Source organism: Mya arenaria, chromosome 2 (genome assembly GCF_026914265.1).
Source record: "Mya arenaria isolate MELC-2E11 chromosome 2, ASM2691426v1".
Classification (NCBI taxonomy): Eukaryota; Metazoa; Mollusca; class Bivalvia; order Myida; family Myidae; genus Mya; species Mya arenaria.
In genome coordinates, this window is record NC_069123.1 from 32,328,853 (window position 1) to 32,354,064 (window position 25,212).

The 25,212-nt window shown below is 33.7% G+C and overlaps 1 protein-coding gene and 1 long non-coding RNA gene across 3 annotated transcripts in view; both read left to right on the forward strand.

Annotated features, from left to right (window-relative positions):
- Positions 1-921: 921 nt before the first annotated feature.
- Positions 922-25,212, forward strand: part of LOC128243881 (ecdysone-inducible protein E75-like) — a 29,010-nt gene continuing 4,719 nt past the window's right edge. Inside the window, exons 1-2 of one of the 2 annotated variants that reach the window (XM_052961869.1) lie at positions 922-1,059; positions 10,223-10,308. In XM_052961869.1, coding sequence (XP_052817829.1) covers positions 1,044-1,059; positions 10,223-10,308 — 102 coding nt within the window. In that variant the 5' untranslated portion in view covers positions 922-1,043. Of the gene's footprint in view, positions 1,060-2,054; positions 2,126-10,222; positions 10,309-25,212 lie in introns of those variants that run through there. The other variant, XM_052961876.1, reaches the window with a different exon arrangement.
- Positions 15,452-24,893, forward strand: LOC128243891 (uncharacterized). Its single transcript, XR_008262931.1, has 4 exons — positions 15,452-17,801; positions 18,385-18,513; positions 18,820-18,934; positions 22,110-24,893. It is a non-coding gene; the product is annotated as an uncharacterized LOC128243891 (long non-coding RNA).

The window sequence follows — 25,212 nt, forward strand, 5'->3', positions numbered from 1 at the left end:
ACGCAATGTTTGGCATGAAAATGCGAACACATGTACTTTTTAAACTGGGTTAAGAATCGGGTTAAGAAAACCAGGTAGACCGAGGCAACAAAACATCGATCAAAAGCTTTTGAGTGCCGTTAAACCAAAACAATACAATGTTATTTCGTACATAAAACTATATGATAGTTCAACTGAGAAAATAAGTTGTCTGTAAAAGAATTAAATAGAGTACATGAGTAAATAAATACACTAGACATCGACGTTACACTGTTGCCTTGAAAGAAATGCATTGAACATGTGTTCTTTTTGGGGTGAATTGCTCTCTCTCTCTCTCTCTCTCTCTCTCTCTCTCTCTCTCTCTTAATTTAACTCAAGAGACTTAATTGTTTGTTAATAAATAAAACACCAACATGGTACAATTTTCTTTCGCCAGGGTTTGCTATAGCACCTTAGAAAAGGCTTTGTCTGTAGCACCACCAAGTATATTCTGTCCCTATTTGAACTCCGGTCATAACTATGCTTCTCTTAAGAATCATGACCGGATTGTTTGTTTGTGTTTGTCTTTATCCGTAATGATCAGTTCTTCCTGCGGTCTATATTAATGGATTTTTAGAAACCCATAACAAATCACAACTAATATTGACAAAGAAGTAAACTGATATTGTTCAATCAATGATTAGGCTTTAATATATTACATTAAAAAAAGTTTATTTAAAAACGAAACAAGAGTACTTTAAATAGAGTCACCTTTATTAAATTAATGATCAACTGAAATTATATTTAAATCAGTTGATCTTTGATTTAAATTATATATAGTATTAACGCCAAGTTTAACTTTCTTAACGTACGCAAATGCATGTAGTGCAAATCCCAAATCCAATAAACTAAGTTCAAAAAATATGTATTTATCGACACGTTAATGTCAGACTGATACGGACTGTTATGCAGTTGTGCATTCATTGTAAAATGCGCGAAGTCTATACGTGCACATAACATGAACATTAATCTTATGAACTCATTTTAAGTTTCCTTCGAGTTTATTTGGCTTCTGCGGATTAACGATGTCAACTTTACATGGTAATTAATTAACTCATTTAATTAATTAGTTAATACTGTACCAACACTTTTATATTCAAGTTAAACTTAAATGTTTATTTTATGTATAAATTGCCTTTTAAATATTTCCATAAAATTAAATTCGAAAACTTCTTCCTCAATTTAACTCTTAATATGGCTTTTGATGTTGGTTGTAAGGTTATTTTTTGTTCTGAATATCAAACTTTATTGTCCATATTAATTAATTTAATTAAGTGTAACCTATACTCAATAATGACAAATCTGTATAACAAACTGAACTTTAAAATTTTAACTTTAAATACACACATCGTTGCATGGGATAAACTACATTGATTGTATATGGATTTTTTGTATGTATGTATATTAATGTATGCACTGATGTTTTTTTTTTCCAAATGAAATATCACGTGATAAATTAAATAAAGATACTTAATTCTTTGTCAATGTTAACACAACAATATTGTACAATTATATTTCGTATATAAAAACTGTTTGCTGTTTGACCTAAGGAAACGTGTTGTCTGCAGCAAAACCAAGAATATATGATCCAATTTTGAGTTACGGCCCAAACTGTCCTATACTATGGGCACATGACCTGATGGTCATGATTCATATTTCATACAGAATGTTAAAAATGATTTGCATTGAAAAATCAAACACATGTACGCATTTAACGGGGTAACAGTGATAGAAAATGAAAGGAATTAAGAAATTGATAACCTAGAGTATAGCAAATGGAGTTTCCTTAATTTAATTATTGATCAAGCTAGTTAAACCATATAAATAAATTGCAATTTTCAGATCGAAGTGTACTTTGCATGCACACAATGCATGAATTTCAGAGTCCCAATGTTAATAATTAACCTTAGCCTAAAAATAGGTCATAACTCCTTAACAGACACAATCGATGTTAGAGAGATATGGATGGTTATGCAAAGTTGAACAAGCTGTGCAGCTATTATATACCATTGCACCTCTCTATATGCACACGCTGCACGTATATATGATAATAAGTTTCGTTCGAGTTTATGTGGCTCATAAGGATTAACGATGTCGACTTCACATGGTAATTAAATAAAACATAAACTCAATTAGTTAATACTGTACCAATTTTAATATTAAGCTTCATAGAAAGCAATTTTCCCTATTTGCAATACATGAATTAATTGAAGTAACTGTACATACCAAATATGAATCTGTATTACAAAAATTTACGATTTAAAATTTAAGCTAGAATTTAAATAAACAAGGCATTGACATTGACAAGGCAATGTGTGTTCTTTATGAGTGGTTTGTGTATGTTTTGTTATTGATATTTTCCGAAAAAAATAACACTTGAATAATTTAAGTTAGAAAATTAATTGTTTATCAATTATAACATACCAACACGGTACAATGCTCTTTCGTACAGTAATATACATGTTATTGACCATCGGATAACATGTATCTTAACACACGCCATATTCATGAATTAGAGACAATAATCTTAAAACGAAAGTCGGTTAAAACTACTTTACAGACACACTTAATGACATACTGTCTTGGCTTGTTTCACAGCTGTGCATATATTGTAAAATGATCCTTCTTCACTATATGCAATCCATGAATGTATGAATTCCTTTCGAGTTTATCTTGCTTTTATATAGCGCGTTATATAAATATTTTCCCTACTTAACATTGCCTTTTAAATAGTGTGCATACTATTAGATGTATATACATATATATATATATATATATATATATATATATATATATATATATATATATATATATATATATATATATATTATTTTCTTATCTTTGTTTCCGTTCTTTACTTGGCTTTTAAAGCTACAGCCTCACAGATTGACAGTTTTTACATATTTATTTTTTTGGCTCAGAAGCAGCTGATTTTGGTATCAATGCCTTCAATTCATTCGTATCAGATAACCCTCAATGAAAAAGACCTCAATCTCTTTCGAAAGAGCCGAACATTCTATTTAATCTTAAAGCGTAAGTAACGCATTGGCCATAAAACATTAATTCTTGAATGTAAATATGAAAAATTCTGCGATTTAATCCGACACAAGACGCAATATTGTATCAGTGGTTTCAAGACATTTACGCAAAACTTGGCTCATTCCAAGACAAACAGTTTAAAAGATTGTCAAGATTGTCAATCTGTGAGAGTGCAGCTTTAATATTGACCATACGATTTAATACTTGTTTCCCGCTATTGATCCCCTTTGGGCAATATAAATTAAAATAATTCAATTCCCCCCATTCTCGACAAACATCAATCTGAATTACGCAACTTAACGTTTAAAAATTCAGCTAGATTTAAAACACACACGCACGCACGCACGCACGCACGCACGCACGCACACACACACACACACACACAAACACAGTATTGATTATACACTGTTTTATTTGACCTTTGATGTGAGTTGTGATAATGTATACTTGTTTCCCGGTATTGAACCCCTTTTGGCAATATTAATTAAATAAGCTTTCCCAATACTTAACATACATGAATCTGTATAACAACACTAAAAATTTAAGTTATTTTAAATACTCGAGGCATTGACTTTAACCTTCTGCCAGCTGGGGATAGCTGCAGTGAACGTGTGTTTTCTTTGAGTAATTTGTTGTATGTACATGTATATGATTGTATTAATGTATGTATTGATATATTCTCGAAGAAAATAAAACGTGATTAATTAAATTAAGAGACATAATTGTTTGTGTATAATGACACATGAACATGAGTATAATTTTTTTTCGTATTACTAGTTTGCTATTTGAAATTAAAATACGTGTCGATGCACCATGAGCAAGGTCCAAATGTTGTGAAGATACAGATGTACTGCTTGACACAGTCGTCCTCAGCCGAGTGCCCATCTGTCAATGGATTTCTCCCCTTATCTCGGTAACCCTCTAGATGGCAGGGCCGGGAGTGGTTATCAGTCACAACTTCGTCTAAGTTGGTTTCCAAGTTTGTTCACTGCGAAGCCAGAGGCAATTGGACAATCTCTCTGCAGCTCTCCCAAGAGCGTGGACGACGGTCTTTCTGACTCATCCCTTAATGTTCACGGCTCCGAGCATTTTACACACTGACTGATGGAAAACCTCTACACCCAAAGTCCACTGGTAAGATCCATGTCATCCAAACCCCCTCTCTCTCTACATGTAATTCCCAAGACTTGGTAATTCTCTTCATTGAACACGAATACCTCCTCACTTCTCTCTTCCAACGGTTCTGTAAGCACCAATTTAATCAGACTTGGAGACCTGGACCAGATAACTTTGCCTGGCCTAAGGGGGTATGGGCCACTTCCTCCGGAAAAATCAGTCTCTACACCAGGTCTACTAACATTGTCCAGTTTGGAGATTCTTGCAAGATGCCCCAACACGTTGTTGGGCGCTGTCTGATCCAAAGGTCTCTCCTCTCATTTTCTAGGGTTTTGCATTTTATCTTTGAACCTTGTCGTGGCGCCATGTTTACCGCCCTTACGCCAAGGCTGTTGGACAAGACAATAGTATATGCCGAAGCAATGCTATGTCCTTACAAAGCGAGCAGGTAGGTTTTTCTGAAAACCTCCACTGCTTCAATTTGGTTGGAGTATGTAGCATGTCATACATGGATCGGAGGGGGAAACTCAGTTGAAGTGGCTCATATCTCCACAGCTCCTGCCTTGTGAACTTTCTTTCAAGTAAGTTCTATTTCGTCCAATCCCCCTGGGGTCCGAGTTGTACCGCCTTTGCTGACCGTGCTTCCTTTTATGCTCACCGATTTTCTCCCAGAACCATGATTCTCTTCTCGGCGTTATCAGAGTTCTCTCAGCGCTGCTTACGACTGATCCTCAAACATTCGTTATCCTTGTTTGTAGCGCCTACAATGTCTTAGTTTTTGTGACTGCTTTCGGCTGGTCTTACAGCCTGGCTCATTGACCAATGCCTTCACAAATTAATTTCTATGCCTGTCCCATTTATCTTTACATTGCTAGAATCTCTGAGTGTTAGTAACGGATGTGTTTTAGCGACTTTGCACTCGACGAGGGAGCTGCTTGGAATCTGTACTTTTGATGACTTGCTATAGTGTTCAATATTGGTAAATGATGGCGGAGGTCCAGCCATCTCTTCAGATGCTTGCTTATTGACTGCTCCAATTTTGTTATGCTGATAGGGATTTCGTTGACCATTAATGGCCAAATGAGTCTAGGCAAGGGACCACGAGGATCCATCTCGCCTCAAATGGGCTTCTGTGGTGACCGTCATGCCATCGGTGAATCTTCTCTGGTCTAAATATCTCCTTTCCTAGGGCATAGGTAAGTAAAGGTAGTGCTCGCAACTTCTTCTCAACTGCTCATGTTTAAGTTCTCGTTGAATCGTACCCAGCTCATGTCATTCATGCCTCTTCTTTTAGGATTTATTTTCTTTCCTTGGCTTGGCGTTCTTTCGCCTTACTACAAATAGTTGCCGGGTATGGCGATGTGCGCCACGCCTCAGGGAAGGCAAAACGTCGGGGCATTTCTTTTGTTGATTGACCATTTTTGCTGTTCTGGGATGTGGTTATCCACAATATTGGAGATACTTCCTTAGTATAGATATGTCTGAAGATTGGTGAGTCATCTTCATTTTCTTGGCCATCATCTTCCTTCTCCTCATGAACAGTACCCTGTGTACTGCCCTGAAAACCAAATGAGAAATCTACCGCCTGTGATACACCCGACCTAGAACCGCCTTCAGCCAGTGAAAATACAGGAGCTGAGAAACCTTCAGTACTGTTGTTAGACACCCGACCAGATATCTCTTCCGTCTACCCTGTGTGTTGCTCACGTGCCTTATAGCCGCTCTTTATATGATGGATCCTAGATCGCATCGTCACACCACGGATGTGGTTCATCCAGTCAAAGTTCGTTGTTCCCGCCTGTTTCTCGTCATTGAATACATCCTCTTGGGCCCTTAATCCTCCCTGGTGGTATCTTTTATTCTGTACTGTTGTGTTGTGTATATATTTGTCCAAATTTTAGTCACATACCAAAACTGTGCTTTCTCCGGAAACATGACTAAAACGACCGTGTTTGATGTTACATGTATATTCGGGATGTTAGGAATGCTTTGCATGAAAAATCGAACACATGTACGCGTTAAATTTGCTTCAGGCATATGCAACTGCACGAATAACAAAATAAATGCAGACATATTCAATTTCAGTGTGTGCAGCTGTGCATTTTTTTTAATGGGATCGTATTTCTTTACAATTTCTATATGAATTCATTTTGAGTTTGCTGCGAGAGTTCTTGTCTTTTCAGGATTAACGATGTTGAATGCACATAGTAACTAATAATTAGTTAATGCTGTACCGACGGAAACTTTTAGCTTAGAATGAAAACTTACAAAATATCTTAGTTAACATTGCCTTTTAAAGAGTTTGCAGCTTAAAAAATAGATATAAAATGTGTTTTTTTTCTTACTATATGTTTTAATTAAATAATATAAAAGTATTTATATGATGAATATCAATACATGATGTTACAACTATAGAATTACTGGTATATATGAATGGGATAAATAAGAATATTATTATAATTTTTATTCTCTCATATAGTATTTTCTTTCATTATTGTTACTATTTGTATATGGTCAAAGTATGAAACAAACCCGCCCAACGAATTAAAAATTGAAAGTTTGCCGAGAAAAAAGTGCATAATAAAGTTATATGTGGTTTTAAACGTGATGTTAAAATAAAAAAACAACAAAAATGAATAAACACTCATTGGTCATATATGTTACTTAAGTATAATTAAAAAGCATTTGTTCATGAAATAGACAAAGTTGAATGTACAAGTTTCCCCGTGAAAGCTTTGAATTTTTACACTAAATAACATTTAATGGAGTTTTCCTATTACCTGTGTCATCATTATAATACATGTACTCATTGTTAATCAAATCAAACCTTATTTATTCATATCAAATAAAATATTATTTAATATCATCCATCCATCCATCCATACATTCATACATCGATCGATCAATTATTCATTAATTTTTAGCTAATTCATTTATTATAGTTAAGAAACAAAGCCTAAATGGATTTAATTAGTACTGAGAAAAATGTCTAAATACTCTCAATTTAAAAATGAGAAAGTTTGCCTTATTCTATTTTCTTTAGTGTTGAGAAAGTTAGCCTTATTGTATTCATTTTAGTGAATTACAACTTTGTGAAAAGGCGGGAAACTAATTCCACTAAGTGCTGGGGAATGCCTAAATGTACATTTTTCAAGGATCAGAACATTAGCATAAATGAATCATATGTCGTGCTGAGAAAATTAGCTTAATTGAATTTCATTTAATGATGAAAATGTAAACATTAATGTATTTCATTTAATGATGTATAATTTAGCCTGAATGTATTTCATTTAATAGAGAGAACGTTAGTCTTTGGGCCGAATTCAGAACATCCACTCTTATTTACGCACCAACCATATTCACGTTAGGGACACTCATGTGAAGATCTGAGTTGGACAAGGGGAGCGACACTCAAGAGATCCGTTCGTATTCACAGGAATCAATAAGAGCCGAATTCAGAACAGCCAATCTCATTTACACTCCAATCACATGAACGTAAGGGACACGCAAGTGATCCGTTCGAATTTCACACTCCATTTATCATGTGACCAATGCATGTATGTATCAGGATTATATCGGATTATCTGTTTGATTATGGGGTGTTTACAGGATACAATATAAACATATGTTTATTTGAGATTTGTGAACCTTATTGTTGGAAATGGCGACAAACAAACGACAATATTATTCTGAAACTGAATTTAGCATTTTAAAGGAATTGGTTAATAAAAGATAAACATTTTGGAATGTTCAAAACCTGATGCGACATGCATTTAAATGCATGTTTTGTTGTTGTTGTTTTTTAAGCATGTAGCACGTGATTTAAATATTTATAAAATGAAATATGTTTAAATAGAATAAGCGATCATCTTATTATGGGGAAATTACACTATGGAGTGAAAAACAACTCAAGAGATGTAGGGAAAATTGGATGATAATAATAAAAAAATAACGATAAACTACTACTACTACTGCTACTGCTGCTGCTGCTGCTGCTACTGCTACTGCTACTGCTGCTGCTGCTGCTACTGCTACTGCTACTGCTACTGCTACTGCTACTGCTACTGCTACTGCTACTGCTACTACTACTACTACTACTACTTCTGCTACTGCTTCTGCTAATAATAATAAAAATAAAATAAAAATAAAATAAAAATAAAATAAAATAAAAATAAAATAAAAATAAAATAATAAAAATAAAATAATAATAATAATAATAATAATAATAATAATAATAATAATAATAATAATAATAATAATAACAATAATGATAATGATAATTAGAATAATATAATAACAAAAATAATAATATTTAATATCCCGGTCTCAATGATATTGTCTGGGACTGAGGATTTCCCTTATTTGTTCCAAATATCTGATATATTCCATCTTTTCTACTTGCCATGAACATTTAACACTCATACTCATTCAATTCGTATTCACAACCAATCCTCTAAGTCCTCATGTCCCACTCACGTAAAACACTTGAGTCTCACTCACACCTGTGAATACAGATCTACCTTTCACTTTTCACTCATGTGATTATGGTGGATCAACTCATTAAGTGTGAGTAAGAGTGGTTGTTCTGAATTCGGCCCTTTATGTATTTCATCATTAGGCTTAGTTATTACTTTATAGGCTGTAGGCCTGCAAATTTTGATTTCCATAAATCTGAATCTGAATCTTCCATCGGCAGATCGATATAACACTTTTAACATTTGACGAATGAATGCGCGCACGGGCGAATTAACCCCAGCGCTGTTGAATGTGCGGTCAAGGGCTCCCTTAAAGCCTCTTAGCGTAAGATATCAAACCGAAACGTTTTAAATGAAATTATTATACTTCATTTTATCCTTTCATCAGTTATTGCAATTCTTTCATAAGTATAGAATGTTTAATATACCCTCAAATTGGCTCCAACTTGACATATTTTTATTAAACCATTTATTTGGTTAGGTACATACTAACAACCTTTAATCATTGCAAAATGAATGTTATATATTTTTTTTTACATTTAAAATCAAAGCGCTCAAAGCGTTGACAGACATTAAGCCTGCTTCGATTTCGGCCTGCTACTTGAGTATAGTCATGAAACGCTGAATGGAATGGAAAGTGTGTGAAGATTTCTCAGTTTGATTCAGTAATTACAGCCCAGAGAGTATTGAGCATGTTGCATATGCATATTTATAAACCAGTTATACAAATCTGTTATTTTTCTGCATGACTGAAAAAGATTGAGATCATTATTATGACGCATCAGTACATACAGGGAATAAAAAGTATGCGGCTGATTCGATCCAGAGCAATTTTGCGCAAGGATCCTGTCATTGTAAAAAATGCCTTAAAAGTGTGCATTAGCAAGTGCAATGCATTTTGTTGAACGCATTGGGTTTAACGAGCATACCCTGGTAGTAAAATAAACAGGACTCAGTCAAGTTTGAAGTGTAGTGTAGATTTTACTTTAAATTGCCTTAATGCTTTATCCGTGCCAGTGCATTGTTTACGAAACCAAAGTTCCAGATAAGGTTACATATGCAATCGAGTATTACTCCATACTTTTGTAATTAATTGGTATTCCACATATTGAATGAGTATTTTAAGTGACTGATACTCAATTGTTTTGATTAAATTGAATATCAGCATAAAAACTGATTTTCCGAAGGAATTCATGAGCATACATGTACTCTCTTTTGATGTTTATGTTAAAGTGTTTTACAATAACGATACCCTACTCATGAAACTTAGCAGACCGAAAGCCTTTCCACGCTATAATTTCATTTAGTAAATTGCAAAAACATAAGCCTCCATGTGTTTCATTGAATGTTGTAAAAGCTAGTCATAGTGTATCCTTTCTAGTGCATTGCAAGATTGTTAAAACAGGAAGAAACATCGGTTATATTTAGAATTTTTAAACAAACATCAAATATTTTAACTTCATGAATGTCAGTAAATTACTAAACACGAATTTTGATCAAAGGATATTTGCAATTCAACTAAAATATTCGTTGATATTTAATCAAAGAGCATAAATATAATTATTGTTTTATAGGTGCTGATGGCTTCCACATATGCCGTGTTTGCGGTGACAAGAGCTCGGGTCTGCATTATGGGGTTCTATGTTGTGAAGGTTGTAAGGTATGATATTCCAAAAGTTGAGTTTTTGCGTCTTGTTTTCGAGCGAAAATTGAACAATAATGTTTTACTTTTGAGTTTATTGATCATATTTTCATGTAACATTTTGTAGGGTATGGTGTTGTTCTGTTAGTATTATTATGTCAGTGTTTACAAGAAATCGTAAGTCGTACTGTTATGTAATGTTTTGGTAGACATAAACCATAGGTTCATAGGTTGTGTTGTCATATGATATTTCGGTAGACATAATTCAGATGTTGTATGGTCTGTTATTATTTGAATTTTCGGTAGATGTGTACTAATTGTTGTATGACCTTGTTGTTTGTGTTATTTTGGTAGACATATACCAAATGTTGTATGTTCTATTATTTTTAAAATTAGTTGTCACTTATTTATTTTGGCTCGATTGTTGTGAAAGCTTATAGCTTATAAAATAAATCTCGACAAAAACAGTACAGTGTCCTCTTAGAGAGGTCATGTTGTGATCGGATAGATCTTGGATGACAGGGTGTTAATGTTGTGCATCTTCGGCGATCCTATAATCACTACTTTATATACAACTTATAATAAATGCTGCAGAGTGTTATAGTGCACTGAGAGTATCCGACGATGTGTGTGTACAGGATGACGAACTAAGTTATAACACTTGTTGCTAAGTACTGTTTTTTCAAATCGAAGTTTTAAAGAAACAATTTTTTTTCATACTGTTCGAATCGATTACAAACATACGAAACCAAAGCAGTTGCCAAAATGAATTGGTATATTTGATGGCATATAAACACACTCACTCAACAGTCTAAGTTTTCGATTACTGCAATATATAATTTAATGCAACGGAAATACCAATAACATAGATTAAATTCACATTGGTTTCTTTTCAGTTACTTCTACTAGCAACTAACATGTGTCACCCTTTCCTCTTCTAAAGCCCTGTAAAACAGGAAAACTCGAATATCGAGATTTATTTTTTTACACGATTATTGTATACATCAGTTATATATGTATGATTAACATGTATATTTGAGAAAATAACATTAAAACCACAATGTATAGATGTACGTTAAATATTTATAAAGCTTTTAACGAGTCATATTAAACACGTAATACCGGCGTCGTAATAGTAAAGTAAAAACAATATAGCCGCAAAGAGTTGCAATAATAAAAAAACAAAACAATGGTATTAGCATGATCGAGTAACATATGCAATACATAAGGTCAGACTGATTAGAGCATTTGCGAGATGCAGACATAGATAGCAGACGTACGGAATCATGCAACAGGACAAATTGACCTTATAGTTCATTTGAAACATATCAGAGACAAAGCATGATAATAAAATGGTACCTTAATTAGAACGTTCGCATTCATTTAAACAAGACAAATATTCACACAGTATTACAGACAAATATATATACTATATATATACTATAAGCTATATATACTTATTTATTGTAATATATTTAATTTGTTTTGGGGAATTACTACATGTCGTATTCTGTGTTGTTCTTTACTATTTAGTTGGGATTTAATAAGGTTCCATTGTTCGTAAATTGTGTTGTTATCTTTCTGTAGAAATAGTCTATTAGGCCACACCAAATTGATAACTTGTTCATCGGATTTTTTTCCAAAAAATAATGGGACGAACGAGCGAAATAATAATAAAAATATTTGTTTTGCATTTAGCAAAAAAGATGAGCAAGCGAAGAGAGAACAAATATTTATAGTCATTTAACTCACTTTTGCTCACATTTTATTCACTAAACAATGACATTGTAAACAGTACAAGGATAACATCCAGTGAAAGAATGATAACACTAAAAGATAATTCTATACAAATATTAGTTTTGAGATCAAACAAATGCTATTTGAGATCAAGCAAATGTATTTCTTTAAATTATTTCATAAATGAGAGAACCCAAACCACAGTTTTCAAGTTTTTTTAAACCTTTTTGAATTTAGTTTTTTCAAAATACCCTACGCATGGCTAAGTTAAAGCCTGGACACAAGCGCCAGTGGTCACAGCCACCTGCCTGCCCAATGGCATATCCAAATCTATTAACTAGGTTTTCCACTTTTCCTAAGGAAAACTTGGTTAAAAATAATTCTGTATTAAAATACATTATCGTATCTCATGCCATGGAAATGACTAGACAAGGTGACTTGAAAAATAACTCACAAAATGAATATAGTCATTTGCAATCAAATATAAACTACAGCTATCACTCTTGCTTTGACTACACGATTGGCATTGGTAGCCATCTAAGTTTGAAGATAAGAATTTACAAAAAACCTGCACCGTATTGTAAACCATTTCAGCTGAAAATATGTCACAGAAAATTCCAGCCAGCGCCAGACTGATTTTAGTCTTTCTCAGAATTTAACGCCTATCTTTTTTAAACTTGCAGATTTTCCTTATTTTTTTTAGATATCTTGTTCAAATATAGGACAAGTAATAGAAAACATAAACATGTATACAAAAGACACTTTTACTTCTGTTGTACTGCAAATACTGATTGTGTCAATTTTCATATATAGCAAAACAATATTTCAAGAAAATACAAGAATATGCAATATTTTTTTCACAGACAAAAACCAATCAGCATAAATATTTAACACTTGAATGATTTCCATATATAGTTTAAATATACACATGAACCTTTTCCAATCACACAGTCTGACACCTTTTTTATCGTTTTTGACTAATATTTACAAAATATACACAATCCGGCTTGTTTGATGTTTTTGTGTGAATGGTAAAACTCATGGGATTGCATGAAGCACACATGAATGACAGTCAGATTAATTTTCAGCGTCATCCTACTGTCCACGAACATTGACTCATTGGCGACCAAGGCCTCCACCCCGAGCACGCTCTCGTTGTCTTATGGGGACAGGAATTTCATGATCCGCTGCGTCGGAGGAATTTGAAATTTTAATAAGCAATATTATACATTAATGTTCTTTGTTGTATAATGTTGTATGCATTACTGAAACAGTTTGATGATAACACAAGAAAGGTGGTGCTCGTTTCTTGGCCAAACTTTCGATATTTTTCTATTAATGTACATGCATTGCATATGAATTAAATAAACACTATACTCTGATCTGTAGCAAAATAAAAACAAATATGCATAAATCATGAAATGTATATTTTTGAAGAAAACAAATAATACAAAACATACATCATATTTGCTATATTAACAGCAAAACAACAAAGACGTTAAAATACAAACCTGAAGTTTTACCTGGACAGGTGTAGTAGGTATAGATGACCGATTGGAAACTGTCTTTTCACTGTAACGGTCATCCGAATTCCCGTCAAACATGTCCTAACCAAATTCACTGTCATTCACGATAAAATTCAGCAACTCTTGCCCAGTATATATACGTTTACTTTTAGCGGGAGCCAAATTAAAACAAAAACATTTGTCCAAAATTTAATCAAACTTTAAATGGTAGTAGAATTGTAATTTGTTGAAATGTTGACGTAATTTTTGAAGAATCAGGAAGTGTTTTAGTCTCGGTCATCTAGACGCTTGTATCTGGTTCTATATCGTTCATAGACTCTAATTAGAGCGGCTGCATGATTGAGCCGGTGCATTGATAATTGTTACGATCGAAAAACGCGATAAGGGAATAGGCTACATTCTACTAAATAAATTAGCGCTTGTAAAAAAAAATCACTATTTTTTTTAGATGGTGCGGGCGCAAGTGATAAAAATAATAAAAAAATTTTTTTTGCTTTTCTGAAGAAATAGGTGCGGGAAATCCGATGAACAAGTTATTAATTTGGTGTGGCCTTATAGGTTTTCTAAAGTTTGTCTTTTGTGTTGTTTTGTTATAACTAATTAGTTCATAATTTCATAATATGATGTTGTATAGTAGTAATGTGAAAGGATTTGCTATGAAAACTCATGTGAAAAACTACAGAAACAAGCTCAGTAGCAAAAAGTTTAAGCATAAACCCAGTTAAATGGCACTGGGTAAACGCCAAAGACATAGAACACAAAAACAAAAAATCACAAACAAGGAACATGGAAGAACAGCACAAAACTCCACAAACAGCACAGTGCATACATACTATATATATAAAAAATAACTAGGTATGCAGCATAATCATGCTGTGTTGTTGTAATATGTTGTAGGTATAATGTACTATAGATCGTATCCTGTGTTGTATGCACATATTACCTGCAATTCGTATAATGATTTTTTTTTTGGTAAAAGTTTGTCGGGATAGCCAGACATGATTAGTATAGTTTGTATATTGTGTTGGTTTGTAATGTTTTATTGGGATTGATAATGGGGCAATATGTTGTGCTGTTTATTGATAGCTTGTAGGGGTTTACTTAAGTTTGAATGCTGTTATGTTTCGTAATAATGTGTTGGGATTTAATATTGCTCATATGCTGTGTTGTTTTGCTAAAGTTTATAGGGATATACTAAAGTTTGTATGCAGTGTTGTTTAGTATTATTATGTAGGTATTTATAATGGTTTGTATGCGTTCATATTATGTGTTATTTGGTAATAGTTTGTAGGGATATTCTATAGTTTGTATGTTGTTTTGTTTTGTAACATTATGTAGAGATTTATAATGGTTCATATGCTGTGGATTAGAATACTGGTTTGTGGAAATACACAGTATTTTAATGTTTTGTAATATTCGTATAGAGATTTATTATGGTTCTTATGCTATTTTGTTTTGTAATAGTTTGTAGGGAAAGAATATAGTTTGTATGTTGTTTTGTTGATACTATTGTGTAAGGATGTACTATTGTTCACATGCTGTGTGTTTCGTAATAGTTTGTTAGGATATATTGCAGTTCGGATGATGTTTTGTGATATTGATATGGGATTTTTATGGTTTATACGCTGTGTATCTGATAACCTATCTGATATAATATGTCAGAATTTACATATTTTAAAATATTTATTTTTTTCCATTTCATAGAGTATCGAAATGAATTGGTCTACAAAATGCTTTATTGTCATTGCCAGTAAATTATTCAAAGCATGTTTCATTTCTACAATTTTCATTTTTTTACATTCAAAACTGATAAATCATTTGAATCTGGTATATAACGCGGATACAAATTATTAAATTAAAAAATAAGCAGCTTGAAAACCTTTCTAGAAAGTTGCAAAAGGTTGATAAATTTGAATCGTTGGCAAAGTTTAGCTCATTATTCAAGTTTAAAACAAAACAAACCAACAAACATTGAGTACACGAATACGGCTTTAGGTTTTGTTTTTTTTTTAGATTAAACGCTCCACATCTAAAATGTCGTCTGCGTTTGAACTAGGTTGTCTGTAGAAAAGAAAAACTTATAACACACGTATTTTAAATAATTGCATTTGCTAACTGTCTCTCTTATTGAAATCTGCCCGACGCATGAATCAGTTTACAGACTGCAAGCTGGTTGTAACACACTCTTTAAACTGAATGCTTTACAGCAGTATTCTTCTAAGCCAATGTTTCATTATCTACTGAACTTCTTTATTTTTGAACGAGGGCCCTTCAGGGCCACGTTCATAGTAGGCACATCAGGATCGTTACTACAAATGATTACACGGTGAAGCGGTCGAAATAATGCGCTCATTGAATGATTGAATACACATGACATCTTTAAACTTCATCAAATCTGAATTGATGTATAGTAATGTACACTTGAACTCGTTCATTTTGCATATCCCTGAAAATACAGCTTGAAAAATCACAAAATGACGACAATATATTTATACGCAACCGCTCTAAAACGGCGAAAAACTAAATGTATTGTTACAGGTGTGAGTCGGTATAACAAATAGTTACCATAATTGATTAATCGATTCCAAACAATTCTAAAATTTCCTTAAAAATGAAAGGATATTTAAACGCTATTTTACTGATCAATAAACAAATGAACAAAGTGAATGCTTTTTTGAAACCGTATATCGATAAAGTATATTATACAGATTACTCCGCTTGTATTTAGCATAGATTCTAGTCATTTCACTTTTCGATCGTCGCCATTTTGTAAGCGCCCTGCCTAAGAGTGTCTCATGGACTTCAGCTGGAATAAATGTGTATTGTAAGTATTTTATAATCAGATTGCTACACATGAACGGCTCTATGTGTGCGTGGCATGACAGTTATTGAAATTGCTTCATTATGTACACTGTATATTTACCTGTTTATGTGCGTGACCTACATTAATTGAGAGGCCTAAATCATGAACCTGCGTGTTTATTCTATTATTAAATTTGTTTAGATTAGGATGTGAATTTGTGTAGTTCATTTAGCTAATTTTGATGACGTATATCATGCTTTTCGTTAATATATGCATTCGTGCCGTTCGTGGCTCACACAGTTTCGTGACCTACTACGTAGTTGTAAGAATCTACTGTAGTGATGCCAAGTCTATTGTAGTAATCTCCCCTTCTGAATCTCATGAATATTAATTTTCCACGGAAGGCGACCACATGCTGGTACCGGTTTTATACCCTTTTTAAAATATATATCAACATTTGCGGAGAACCATGTGGCTATTTATAGTTAAAATTAGATGATGAAATATTCTGGGATCCAGTCAGAGTTCACTGAAAACTAACTGAAAACGTGGTTTTTCTAAAAGAAAAACGAAAGTGAAAATTTGATTAAACGTTTTTTTCATGTTTTAAGGCAAGTACAAAGGATTATTTGGTTTGTTTTTAAGCATGGGAGGGGCCTCTCATAGTTTTTTATCACTTTTGATACGAAAACAACTGGACTATGAACGTTCTTAGACCATTTATAGACTTAGCAAAAATGTAAACAAAAATCCAAAATGGCTGCCGCGAAGTGAAACTACAGTTTTCACTAAGTCAGATGTTTGATGATTAATGCATGAAACTGTTGCTGACAGCTTCAAACTGCAAGTACACCTTGTGTAAATAAGTGTAAACATTAAGAATGAATAAATTTTATGTCTATTCTTTAAATATTTGTAAAAAAAAACACCATGTTTTTTCACAAAGTTTGTGTTCGTCCCCAGTTTCGTACCGTTTCGTTCTCAAATATGTTTACAGTTTGTAATAAAGAAGTGTTTATATAAAATAAAGCCCAGAAAAAATGCCAGATTTAGGTTACATCTGTAGTTTTCAGACTGAAACGTGATATTTTGTTTATCATCAAGTGTTGGCTTCATCGCACCTGTCATGAGCAGCTTTTGGTCGTGGAGCAACACTTAAAAGTTGAACCCATCAATTTAAACTGGCATGCCAGAGATGGGTTAATTGAGTATGTTGTATAGGCTATAAGGGCGTCAATAATTGTATGTTTGGGTAGACCTTGTTGTTGATTTATTTATTTTCCTTTCTTATTATTTTAAACAGACCCGGGAGGAACTGTAAAGAACCCGCCGAGCTGCCCACCCGGCCGAGCTGTACTTGGTGTATGCCAACATGCCGACATGATGTAATTTGTTAGTACTTCAAGATCATATAATGGAAAATTGTATCCAAACTGAAGTATAAAGTGAGTAAGTTTGTGTCATATAAGCCCGTTGATACTGTTTGTTCCATTCCTAAATGAATTTCTTTTATGTTGTTTGTCGATCATTTCTGGTGCGGCTTTTATAATAATATTATTTTCTAATGAAACTGCTGACTTGTATTAGTCTTTGATCTGTATTGTGCATCTATTCGCACATTTTGTTTGCTCTTTTAAGCAACATTACATTAATTTAAAATTCTATAAGGAATTAAACAAAACTTACTGCACATTTGATGCAGAATGATGTTTTATTTAGTGTGCATATGATTTTCAGCTTATAGACAAGAAATAATTACTTCAACAATCACAGCAACACAATGAGATCCCTATTTTAAAGAAATAACGCCACCTTTCTTTAATTCATTAATTCATTCTATCAATCATTCATATATATTCATTTATTTATTCAGTTTATACATTGAAAAACTTGACATTTCTCAAGGCAAAAGAAATAAAAAGTGAGCCGCTTTCATAAAGATTAGAGCCTTTTCCCTCATGCATTATAAAAACAACCTTAATACATTATAAATGTCTTAAAACCCTAATGTATTGTTTATTTCAATAGCCAGCCTGGTTGCTGTAGCCACAGGGGAATCTTCAAGGACAAGAACCAGTGCTGGTAAAAATGTGGTCTCATGTGGTTTTCCATACCGGCTCTCAGCAAGGATTTAAGAGAAAGGAATACCGTCTCCAAGTAAGAAGAAATTCTAAGCCTGTCTGGTTTTAATTCTTTCAAAATGCATCTGGGTACTCAATAAGATGAGATTAACCTTTGAATTGTTAAAAACTGATAGCAAAATGTCCAAAAGACTACATACTTCATAAAATTTGTCCTGAAAATCTTTCAATTCATAAGCTTTTCTGCATATTTATCACATTTATGACCACATAAAAGGTTGTGTATGCCTCAAATGAGTGTTTACAGGCCTTTTTCAAACTTTAACAGTATTGGCAGATAGTTTTATAAGTGTAAAACATTGCTTTTGTGTCTTGCTTGCAGATCATGATGTGCTAATAAGCTCCAGTTAGCTGCGCCTTTTTTCTCCCGGCAGTAGTCCTGCAATCTGAATCCAGGAGATACAGCTCTGAATCCAATATTTCAGAAGAATGAAGATGTAAGTCAACTCTGTAGTACTTGTTTGTGTGTAAATGATCAAAAGAGTGAGATTTATAGCAAATCAGGTGTAGATAAGCAACTTGTAGACATTGGTGAAGTGCTGTACTTTGAATTTAATGCCAAATCTTGCCTTCAAAACAGATACTTAAAGTAAAAAAAAATTAAAAATGGGCATATGAATGCTATCTCTGCATTTTCTACATCATGTAGCCACCTCATACATGAAAACACTAGCAGTTGTCATGAATCTTTCAGTTTGGGTGTTTTCTTGCCATTTCTTTTGTTGCGCCATTTGTCCCGGAAGCAAACAATTTGGCATAAAGTGGTGTTTAGACTGTCTGTAAATACATTATCACTAAATTTATTTTGTTAAACTGAACAGTTCTGTTACCTTTGTATATAACTATAATAAGTGGATAAGAAAAGCAAAATTTTGACAAGTTGAAGCATTTCAGTTTGGCTCTATGTCATTTTTTGGCCAGTAGAGCTTATGCGATGGTAATTTGTATGTAGTATGCGCGTCCGTGCATCTGTAAACGATTCATGTTAACATGATACAGCCTTCAGTTTTGATTGTATCTGATGAAACCTGTACGGTATCTACATGTCCATTAGAGCTCGGTTCCTTTCGAAAACCAGCTAGGTCCGACCATGCATGCCTAGATTATGGGACTTGATAGTATAAAAATCCTGTAAACAAATGCTCGTTAACACGATACAGCCTTCAGTTTTGATTGTATCTCGATGAAACTTGTACAGTATCTACATATCCATAAGAGCTTGGTTCCTTTCGAAAACCAGCCAGATCTGCCCATGCATGCCTAGATTATGGGCCTTGATAGTATAAAAAAGTCAGTTTGTCAGTAAACAATTGCTCGTTAACACGATACAGTCTTCAGTATTGATTGTATCATGATGAAACTTGTACAGTATCTACATATCTATAAGAGCTCGGTTCCATTCGAAAATCAGCCAGATCCGCTGATGCATGCCTAGATTATGGGCCTTGATAGTATAAAAAAATCAGCGTATCGGTAAACAATTGCTCGTTAACACGATACAGCCTTCAGTTTTGATTGTATCTCGATGAAACTTGTACAGTATCTACATATCCATAAGAGCTCGGTTCCATTCGAAAACCAGCCAGATCCGCACATGCATGCCTAGATTATGGGCCTTGATAGTATAAAAAATCAGTGTGCCAGTAAACAATTGCTCGTTAACACGATACAGTCTTCAGTTTTGATTGTATCTCGATGAAACTTGTAAAGTATCTACATATCCATAAGAGCTCGGTTCTTTTTGAAAACCAGCCAGATCCACCCATGCATGTCTAGATTATGGGCCTTGATAGTTAAAAAAATCAGTATATATGTCAGTAAACAATTGCTCGTTAACACGGTACAGTCTTCAGTTTTGATTGTATCTTGATGGAACTTGTACAGTATTTGGATATCCATTAGAGCTGGGTTGCTTTCGAAAACCAGCCAGATCTGCCCATGCATGCCTAGATTATGGGCCTTGATAGTATAAAAAGTCAGTTTGTCAGTTAACAATTGCTCGTTAACACGATACAGTCTTCAGTATTGATTGTATCATGATGAAACTTGTACAGTATCTACATATCTATAAGAGCTCGGTTCCATTCGAAAATCAGCCAGATCCGCTGATGCATGCCTAGATTATGGGCCTTGATAGTATAAAAAAATCAGCGTATCGGTAAACAATTGCTCGTTAACACAATACAGCCTTCAGTTTTGATTGTATCTCGATGAAACTTGTACAGTATCTACATATCCATAAGAGCTCGGTTCCATTCGAAAACCAGCCAGATCCGCACATGCATGCCTAGATTATGGGACTTGATAGTATAAAAAAATCAGTGTGCCAGTAAACAATTGCTCGTTAACACGATACAGTCTTCAGTTTTGATTGTATCTCGATGAAACTTGTAAAGTATCTACATATCCATAAGAGCTCGGTTCTTTTTGAAAACCAGCCAGATCCACCCATGCATGTCTAGATTATGGGCCTTGATAGTTAAAAAAATCAGTATATATGTCAGTAAACAATTGCTCGTTAACACGATACAGTCTTCAGTTTTGATTGTATCTTGATGGAACTTGTACAGTATTTGGATATCCATTAGAGCTGGGTTGCTTTCGAAAACCAGCTAGATCTGCCCATGCATGCCTAGATTATGGGCCTTGAAATCATTAGATTATGGGCCTTGATAGTATAAAAAAATGCTATTGTGTAATAAATGCTTGCGAACATGATACAGTCTTCAGTTTTGAGTATTGAGAAACCCATAAGGGGTTGGTTCTTTTCGAAAACAGTGATGTTGACCACACAAACCCAGCCAGTAGAGCATAGGCCCTTTTGGCCTCATATTTATATAAAACTCTAAGCGCAAAAGAAGTGCAAAAACCTTATTTTACTTAGAAAAAATCTTAAAAGAGCAGGCAGGCCATTTTTGTGGTTCTATAGACACCATTGAAAGCTACAAGGAAAACTTTACTTGGTCAAATTATTCCAATGCATAAGAAAATAATGGCTCTTCAAAGGTTTGCAGCTTACCATTTGAGGGAAATGGCTGTTTCTGCTTTTTATGAAAATACCACAGGTGCTTATATTTGTCTCATTCATTTATTGTTTGATATATCATTTCCAAACTTTCAGTATGTGTTGCATATAGCCTGAAGATGAACTATAGGAGTTTTGAAGTCTGTTTCTGAAAAAATGTAGCTTAAATAGGCTCAAGACCACAGTTATCTGTCGTATATGTATTGTTAGGGTTTGGTATATTTTTCATCAACATTAAATGTTGACATGTTGCATGTAATTCAGATACCAACAGGTCAGGTTTTATTTACTATTTATTTTCATACAATGCTTTACATTGCATTGCATTTCTTTTTCCATCATATTTTAAATGCATGCATTTTTCAGAAATGAATCAGTTCCCACCATTTCACCTTCAAATGACGTTTCTTGTTCATCTAGACCTGTTTGTGTGTGCATATAAAATGAACAACTACTTAGAAATTTCAGCACACATAAAATAAAAATAGAAGTTTCTATTAGTTTCCAAAAAAATGTGTTGTAGTCACTTCCTAATTCTACAATGCAATGAATATTAATGACTATGTATGTGGTACATGTACTTTCAGAAAACTGAAGCCTTCAGGAAGTCAACGCCACCATGATATTGATTTACTCAGCTCTGATGTACTCAGCTGTGATGTAACATGCCTTCAAGCCACTATCCGAAGAACATTCAGACGTTCTAAATGGACCATTGCCCTGTTGCCATGGAAATCATTATGAGGAGGAGTACACAAGCTTTAACTTGTTTTTAATACGAGATGTACCACATACTGACCATAAACTTTTCGGATGCTCTGTTTATTTCATCTGCCAATTTCGATGTATAGTTTACTGAATAATGACAAACAATCTTTATTAACGATGCTCAGCTCTTACTCATAAGCATCTCTTACTCATCCGTATTCCACAACTAAACATGCTTGCAATTACACTGTGCCATCTATCATAATATAGCAATGCTGCAATGACCACAATTTTTGTACCAGTTGTTGCTTTATACTGAAACTTTTATTGAAAATGGTGCATAAACACTGATAACACATAAATGTTTCATTCATACATTTGTACATGTTCTTTCAGTGTTTATGTTGATAATGTTGATACATTTTTCATGTGCATTTACACATGTGTTTATTGCCAACCACATCAAAACATGCATAGTTTGCTCACATACATATTTCCAACACAGATATTTACTGAATGTATTACTACTTTACGTTGATTTTGATATTTAAATAAAACATTGTACTACTCCTACAAAACACTTTTCATTTGCTATGTTGTTTGTTTCCATGTTCTGTCTGCATGCAGATGGTATTTTCATATCAATTTTTAGCTAAACTATTCGTAGAATATGGAGAGCTATACTACTCACCCAAGCGTCGGCGTCAACGTCACACATTGGTTAAGGTTTTGCTTGCAAGCACACATACGTTAATATCACAGTTACTTCTTGAGGTATCGCATTTAGACTTAATACAATGGTACTCAACCATCCAACCTACTTAATTAACCAAGTAAGATAACTCTTCTTTGCATTTAATGCAAATTATAGGCTTTTATTATATGACTTAGAAATTCTGGTTAAGGTTTTGCGTGCAAGCACACATAGGTAAATATCTCATTAAGTACTTGAGATATTGCATTGAGACTTGATACAATGGTACTCAACAATCCAACCTACTGAATCATGTTTGCATTTAATCCAAATAATAGGACTTTATTATTCGACTTAGAAATTCTGGTTAAGGTTTTGCGTGCAAGCACACATTATAAAAATATCAAAGCAACTACTTCATGTATTGCATTGAGACTCATACAATTGTACTCAACCATCAAACTTCCCCATGTAAGATAGCTCTAGTTTCATTTAATGCAAATAATTGCCCTTTATTATTCGACATAGAAATTTTGGTTAAGGTTTTGCGTGAAAGCACACATAGGTAAATTTCTCAGCAACTACTCGATGTATTGCATTGAGACTTTATAGAATGGTATCCAACTACTCAATGTAATTGAATAACCAAGATATATAACTGTATTTTGCAAATAATTGCCCTTTATTATTAGACTTAAACATTCTGGTTGAAATTTTCCATGTAACTACATTTATGTTAATATCTCACCACATGAATTGCATTGAAATCTTATCTAACAGTGATCCATGCATGTTTCGCCAAAACTTTTCAATCCTTACACTGAAAGCGGCGGTATAGTCAAGCCCGCTGTCTCTGTGACAGCTCTTGTTCAACATTAACGTGATGTTCATTTCCATTGTGAACAATATTAACATCTTTCAGCATACATGCCTGGATGAGTTTTAAAAATTGACCATATTATGCATACTTACTGCATGAAAATATACAATGGCATACATTTCATATCAACTTGTGTATCTGTATGTCCCTTTCAACTACTTAGACGAAATAACAAACGTCCTAACCCTAAAATGTTCAAAAATATTCTACATACGTTATTTTTATCTTACACTGTATATATATGTTCTATATGTATATATCACGCCTAATAAAATGAACCCCACCTCTCAATTTTCCTGTGTGTTCCTATCAATTTGTTTCTGAAATTCCTGTCATCATTTAAATAAATTGCTTATCCTCTCGGAGCCACCGTTCCTCAGCGCTTTCAGCGCTTTGATTTTTTGTATTATCATATTATGTTACCTCCAAGAAGAGTCATTCTACATGGCCTTGCAGAATTTTTAACGTTTCTATAAATAGACTGCACATGCCTGTTAAGCGGGTGCAGATAAACTTTATGCAGACGATTGTACCTTACATGCATTGATCAGTTCATTGAAAAGTCGTGCACGCATCCGTATAAACAGGATATATTATAGGGTCATGCAAACCACTTTTTGATATGAGGGGAGGGTGTATTTGATTCGAGTGGATTTTCGGCAGATTCTGATTTAACTAGGGGCAAGCCGAATTAAATCTTAGTCTATAAAAATTCCATCTGGAAAAATCGAACTCATTATTCAAGCTTGAAACAAAACTGACACACAAGCATTAGAGTAAACGGATACGGTTTTATTTTATTTGACACTCCACATCTAAAATGTCGTCTGCATTATACACTAAATAATTGCATTAGCTAAATGTCTGCCTAATTATAATCTGCCAAATAATCAGTTTACAGACTTGGTTTATGTGGATTGGCACACAAAACATGGGTTAATATAAAGTACAAAATGGTTGTAACACACGATAGAAATTTAATGCGTTACAACAGTATTCAGCTAAGCCACCGAAAAGGCCAATATTTAAATATCTACTGAACTAGTTTATTTCATTTTGGATAGACATATTATGTTACCTCCAAGAAGACAGTCAGTCTACATGGGCTAGCAGAAATGTTTACATTTCTATAAATAGACTGCATGGCTATTAAGCAGGTGCAGATAAACGTTATGCAGGCGATTGTACCTTACATTTAAAACGCATTGATCAGTTCATTGCATAATCGTGCAAGCATCCGTTAAATCAGGATATATAAAAGGGTTATAAAAACTACGTTTTGATATGAGAGGAGGGTGTATATGATTCGAATGGATTTTTTGCAGATTCCGATTTAACTATGGGCAAGCCGAATAAAATCTAAATCTGGAAAAAAAATCCATGATCGGGTCATCATCGTGCTTTGTTA